Source organism: Kogia breviceps, chromosome 5 (genome assembly GCF_026419965.1).
Source record: "Kogia breviceps isolate mKogBre1 chromosome 5, mKogBre1 haplotype 1, whole genome shotgun sequence".
NCBI lineage: Eukaryota > Metazoa > Chordata > Mammalia > Artiodactyla > Physeteridae > Kogia > Kogia breviceps.
Genome location: NC_081314.1, coordinates 76,402,973 through 76,409,083, shown reverse-complemented (window position 1 = coordinate 76,409,083; position 6,111 = coordinate 76,402,973). Strand labels below are relative to the sequence as shown.

Sequence of the window (6,111 nt, the reverse complement as noted above, 5' to 3'; positions counted from 1 at the left end):
GGAAATCAAAAAATACCTAGAGACAGATGTGGCCAAGTACAGAAAAACCAGGTGCCAAGAGTATAGAGCGCCCTGGCCCTAGGGGCCTCCTGCCTGCCTGGAGCCCTGAGTAGTTTCCCACGTGTCAGGCAAGGCTCCTAGCACAAAAAGTCCACGCACATTGCTAGCTCTGTCATGCATCACTTACCAGCAGATGCTAAGGCTATGGTTGCATACCACACAGAGGAAAGAGCTCTTCTTGTTACATTACTAAACCCTTTAGAAATGAGGGCAACTAGCTTCTAATAGAATTGTTAACGTTTCTCATGGTTCTTGGTGACTCCCATGAGGTTTTCTAATCTACAGTGTGGTGCCAGGGGTGGATTGTACCAGCCATTTTCTTCTCCTTTCACAAACAGAACCCTTAAAAGCAACTCTGTCCCTGGGAGGGCATTGTGCTTTCTTAGTATAACAGAGCCTTTCTAATTTGTTTAAAATCTACTCTTCTGCTGACTGAGGGGCAGTGAGGGGGAAGGTTTTCTTTAGGGGGGAGCATGCGTGTGTATAGAGTGGGTGTTGTCTGACACTGTAATAGTTGAGAGGCTATGTAATACCATTGTTTATTTTACTCTCTCCTTCTGCCTCAACACACACAAAAATTGTACAAACAGGGGATGTTTGTGCCGAGAGAGGTGGAGAAACACCTCCTCCGTGGACGCATGCGGCCACCCCTGCAATGATCTCTCTTTCAGCCAGAAGTCACTCCATGTCTCGTGCAGTCAAGGCTGCAGTGTTGGACACCAAGGATTACTTAGGCTGGGGAAGACTGTGGCAAGAGTCTCACTGCATTTAAAGTACCATCGGGTAGTAAAGGAGAAACGTGAGCCTCACCTTGCGAGATGGAAAAGCTAAATTTGATGAATAAACCAGACTTCAGGTGCTTTCTGGAACGTGTATTTCCTCTACTTCACTGTGCTTTTGTCACACCACTCTTTTCCCTCTGAGTGTCAAGAGTAAATTGGTTTTCCAGTTTTGTTTGGTTTTGTTTTTTCATTTAAAACATCTCTCCTTACGCTAGTGATGTCATCCCTGGAAGACTGAGATGTAAGAAGAGGTGAATCATGTATCACCTTCGCATCTCTTCTAGAATTACATCAGCCAGAGCCCTGGGGTGCAGTGGGGATAAAAGCCAAAAAGTAGAGGGGGGGAAAGAGGGAAAGGGAGGGCGCCAGTGGTGGGAGGGAAAGAGAGAGCTGGTTCTTTTGCAGTCTGCTTATTTTCTTCTTTCTCCTTCCTCGCCGCCTAAACACCCCTTCCCTATTTATAAATCAGATAACAGGAAAAATCAGACTTTAAAGAGACAGTTGCCTTATATTTATTGATGGTGTTGGTGTAAATGTCATTTGTCTGAACTTTCTGACCAATCACCATACCCCCATCAGTCACAGACGAAAGCCACCTTGGCATTCTCACTGGACACATCAACTGGATTAAGAAGGAAGACATGAAGACCCTGCCCCACCCCCAAGTATTCATCAAATGATCTTCACCGTGGTTAATGTTCTCATCACTTTCAAGCAGCAAAGGAACTGGCAGTGCATAGAAATAATTTGAAATATGAAATTACTGAAATGTGAAATCTAACCATGCAAACTAGCGATGACCCACAGCTGACTTTCTTGCCCTCTCTCTACCTGGGGGTTTGAAAACATCATCCAATAATGTGTAGCTGAGGTATTCAACAAAAGGGCTAGGGACTCTCAACCAAACCAAAATATAATAGAAGAGAAATATAAGATAGGCCTTGTTTTAATGCCCTCAGAAAGTGACTCTGAATATTTTTCAGTTTCCCACCCACCCTTTGCTTTTCTAAAGATCATCTTATGCCTGAACCACTCCTGTTAATTAGGATGAAAATCTACCCCCCCCCACCCCCACCCCCGCTTCCTCTATGGCTCCAGTGAATTCCAGACTCCTTGGGATCACTGGGTCTAGCTGCTCAGAACATATTTATGATGAAAACAAAACCAAGGGCCTCAGGACACTACACTAGGGAAGACCAGGCAAGCGATCAATTTCTGCAACACAGGAAAAGAGGCCCATAGGGGCAAAGGGAAAAAATAGTTTGCAAAAGGCACAGTTTTGGCAGAATCTTATTACAGCTTCCAGCTGATCGGGCGTAGCCAAACTAGAGACATCTGTTTGGAGTTTACAACAGAAACAAACACCCGGAAAGCATGAAAACGCTAAGACACACACACAGACCAAGCTCTAACAGTCCTCTGCCTTGACCTCCAAACCATTCTCCCACTGGGTCATGCTGGGTTGTAGAAGGAAAGGAAATAGGCTCTTCCACCTGCCCCTGACCCGACCCCACCGCACGTGCACCATGACTCATTCAAGCCATGACTGGAACCTTTCCACTTTCCTCTCTCCTTGACTTTCCTCCCAGGAAAAACAGAGATGCTCCCACTCCTCAGAGAGCATCATGGGGACTTTCCTTAGTTCTCTAATTCACATCTCTAAAGCTCCTTGAGCTGTCTGGAAAGGAAAAGGTGAACCACAGAAGGAGGCGGTAAAACCTCAGAAGACCTTGAAAGTCACCCCTCCCTAAATAACCTCACAGGTCTGGCAACGAGGAACAGAACTCACCCGGCATCTCCAAGAATTGCCTCAAAGAAGCCAGAAGAAGCCTACGCTCACACAACTAATAATAAGTGAAGAATATGGTCCCAGCTGCAGCACCCAGAGCTGCAGAGGACCAGAAAGGCCCCAGGCTATGCATAAACTGGGTTCCCCTTCCCTAATTACCTCCAAGCCCGCAAAGAACAAAGACTGTCCTCCCACTCCATCCCAGCTAGGTCACACCCTCTGCCGCACAGCCCCACAGCCAAGCATTTTCTGAAGCAGGTCTAGACGCTCACCTGTTCTGTTAAATTTTCCTCTTTATTCTCTCCCCACTGGCCGGCAAACAGAACCAGAGCAGTGCTACTCTTTAAAAATAACAAAATGTTTTATACACATTTCTGTATATACAACTGAACAACATTTTACATGTCCCTTTTGCACAGCAAAAGATATAAACATTGGACTCTGAGAACATAGTTATGTACAAAAAAAAAATGTCAAAAATACTTCACAACAGTGCAAAAATATTTTACACAGTATCATGGAGTGAGATCTTTTGAGCGGGAGCAAGGTGTGTGTGTTTCTAAAGGAAAACTCCTTTTTTAGATATTAGATGTCTTTAACTGTAAACAAAATGCAACTTTCTTTCTCCCCCCCTCCCTTCCCCACCAGTTATTTGAGGAATTTGGCAGAATTTCAAGGGTCTGAGTCTGAGGTAAACAACCCAAGCTCTCGCACCAAAAAGACTGGGGGCAAGGAGGTGGCACTAAAGCCTCAAACATTGTGAGAGCAAATCCTTTTTTTTTTTTTTTTTTTTTTAATGACATGTCAGTGACAGCGCCAGGCCGCTCCCAGTTGGGGGCTGGTGGAGGAAGTTAACCCCTCCTCCTCAGGTCCCAGCTGCCCACAAACAGGAAACTGGCCTGCGGGGCTTTGCTAACACCAGCTGCCCTTCCCCTCCCCAGACCCCAGAGGGCTGCCTCTCTCCCCCCCTTCCTTGTAGGGTTTCCCTCCACCATATCTCCACGTGCAATCTGAGCCCTGCTTCAAACAGAGCCAAACGTATGGGGGTGGGGGAGGGTCTGGGCCTCAAGTGTCCCCTTTCCCCTTTTTGGGGGGGTCGGGAAGGTAAGGAAGTGGTGGAGAGACGGGAGGGGGGGAGGGTCACGATGGGGCAACAGGGGCGCGCACAAGACATTGCTGGGAGCTCAGCCTGAGTGGGGCTTGTCTGGGCTGGCGCAGTCGGCGGGGTCGGACTGGTCGCCGGCGGTGGTAGTGGTGGCTTCCGGGCCCCCTCCTTCGATGGAGCTCTCGCTACCCGTGCTCTCACCCGACAGTAGGCGCGTCACCCGCAAGTCAGCCTGCAGGCTGCGCACGTCGTTGCCGAAGCTGAGCTCTCCCAGATCATTAATAAGCTGGGACAGCTCGGCCTTCATGTCGGAGGTGCTGCCCAGCAGCAGAGACGGCGACCCGGCCTCAGGGCCCGACGAGACCCCGCCGCCCCCCAGCGCCTCTTCGCGGCCACTCTCCAGCGTGTCCAGCAAGTCCCCGCATTCGAAGTGCATGGCCACCACCAGCGCCCGCTGCGCCTCGGCCTCTTGCTCTGCCGGGTCTCCCTCCCCGGCTCGGTCCTCCTGCTCATCCCCCTCCTCCTCCTCCTCCGGGCAGCCCTCCGTGTGCACCCCTCTCTCTTCCTCCTGCAGCTCCTGCTCCTGCTGTTCGCCAAGCAGATCCTCGGTGATGGAGCCGAGCTTGGGCGCGCTGCGGCTGCGCTCCACAGGCGGCTTGTAGCAGCAGGGTCCGTGCAGGAGCAGCTTGCGCAGAGGCACTAGCGGGATGGTGTGCGCGCCCACCAGCTCCTGCTGTTGGTGACGAGCGTCGTCCCGCCGCTTGAGCCGTTTAAATTCCGCCAGAGCGTTGGCTGACGTCTGGTAGAGCAGCAGGGCCATGGCCTGCGCCTTCTCGGGCTTGGACACCAGCACCGCGTGGCAGCGCAGCATTACCGCCTTGTGCTTGAGCTCGTGCCGGTACACCCAGGCGAAGACCTTGGGCAGTCGCGCGTCCGCCACGCAGTAGGTAACGCGGTGCAGCAGGTAGAGGTGGCCCGGGCGGCGCAGCGCACGCTCCTCGGCGTGCACCATGCGGATACCCTGCGCACTCACAGTCAGCTTCATCTTGGTTCCCTGACGGCCCGCCTCGCTCTTGCTCCAGATCTTGCCCACCGCTAGGTCGGTGCAGCCGTCGCCGCGCGCCTGGATGGTGGTGGCATTGCCCAGGTAGAGCACGGTGTAAGTTGGGTCCTCGCTGGTGATGTGCAGCTTCTTGCGCTTGGAGCGGAACATGCTGCCCACCCGGCTGAGCGCGCCTTCGGGGCACGCCCGTGCCAGAGAGCTGAGCGCCGAGTAGTGCAGGCTCACCGCGTAGCCCTTGGGTTTGGACGCCTGCCGTGGCGGCGCCTCGGCCAGCAGCTCGAACTTGTGCTTCTTCCACGGCAGCATCTCCGGAGGGCGCCCCAGCGCAGCTGGGCGGCGGCGGCGGCGGAGCGCCGATTGAGAGCCCGGTTGAGCCACCCGCCCCGGCCGGGCCCAGCCGGGGCAAGACCGAAAAATAAAACTCTGCTGGGAGTGGCCCAGTCGGAGCGAGTGCGGGCGGGGGAGATGTTCGAGAACCCCGCCGAAAGAGGTAGCGGGTAGAATTTTTTTAAAGAGGATTTAGCTGCAAGGAGGGGGATGGGGGGAGGGAGGAGCACACAGATTTACCCCAGCCTGGGCAGGACCAGGGCAAAGAGTCTTGGGCAAGAAAAATGAGAGAAAGCACGAGAGTGGAGCAGAAAATGTCTTTAGAAAAAAGGGATGCGCGCGTGCAGCAAAAGCAGCCGGGATGGTGCGAGAATACGCAGGAACTCCTCGGCGAAGGTGAAAAGGGGCCCCCTCTCACACTCACACACACAATCCCCAGGGCTAGGGCCAGAAACCGAGGAAACTCAACCGCGAGTGTGCCCAGGGTTCGTTGCTCCCCACCCCCAAGGGGTGCTGGAGGCAGAGAGCCCCTCGGCTGAGCGGGTCCCAGAATCAGCTGCTTGCCCCAAGTGCGCTCAGATGGTGGGTCCGGCTGGCCGCCGCGGGCCCAGCGCAGCAGTCCCGCCGTGGCTCACTGCATCTTCTCTCCCGCAGGACGCCGGGGACTCGGGCTTCGCCGGCTCACTGTCCGGACTGGCTCCGCCAGGGCAGCGCCGGGCTCCGAGGGCGGGGCGTGCGCATGGTCGGCTCCGGGGACGGTCGCTACCTCATTTCTTCCCTCCGGAGGGTGTCCGACTGCGCTCCCGGGATCCCCTGGCTCGGCTGCCCGCCTTTGCAGCGCGCCCCCTCCGGTGTCGCGAGCGGTAGCGGCCTCGCCAGCCTCACATCCTTGCCGTCTGGGAGGAAGATCTCGGGTAAATATAGGCCGGCACGAACCATTCGCCGCGCGGGGACAGGGGAGGAGCAGAGAAGAGTATCTGTTTCG

General features: G+C 54.2%; 1 protein-coding gene across 1 annotated transcript; it reads right to left on the bottom strand.

Annotated features, from left to right (window-relative positions):
* Window positions 1-1,330: 1,330 nt before the first annotated feature.
* FAM43A (family with sequence similarity 43 member A) lies at window positions 1,331-6,111 on the bottom strand. The gene has a single exon (XM_059064316.2). The coding sequence runs from the start codon at window positions 5,103-5,105 to the stop codon at window positions 3,816-3,818; it is 1,290 nt and encodes a 429-aa protein (XP_058920299.1). The 5' UTR covers window positions 5,106-6,111; the 3' UTR covers window positions 1,331-3,815.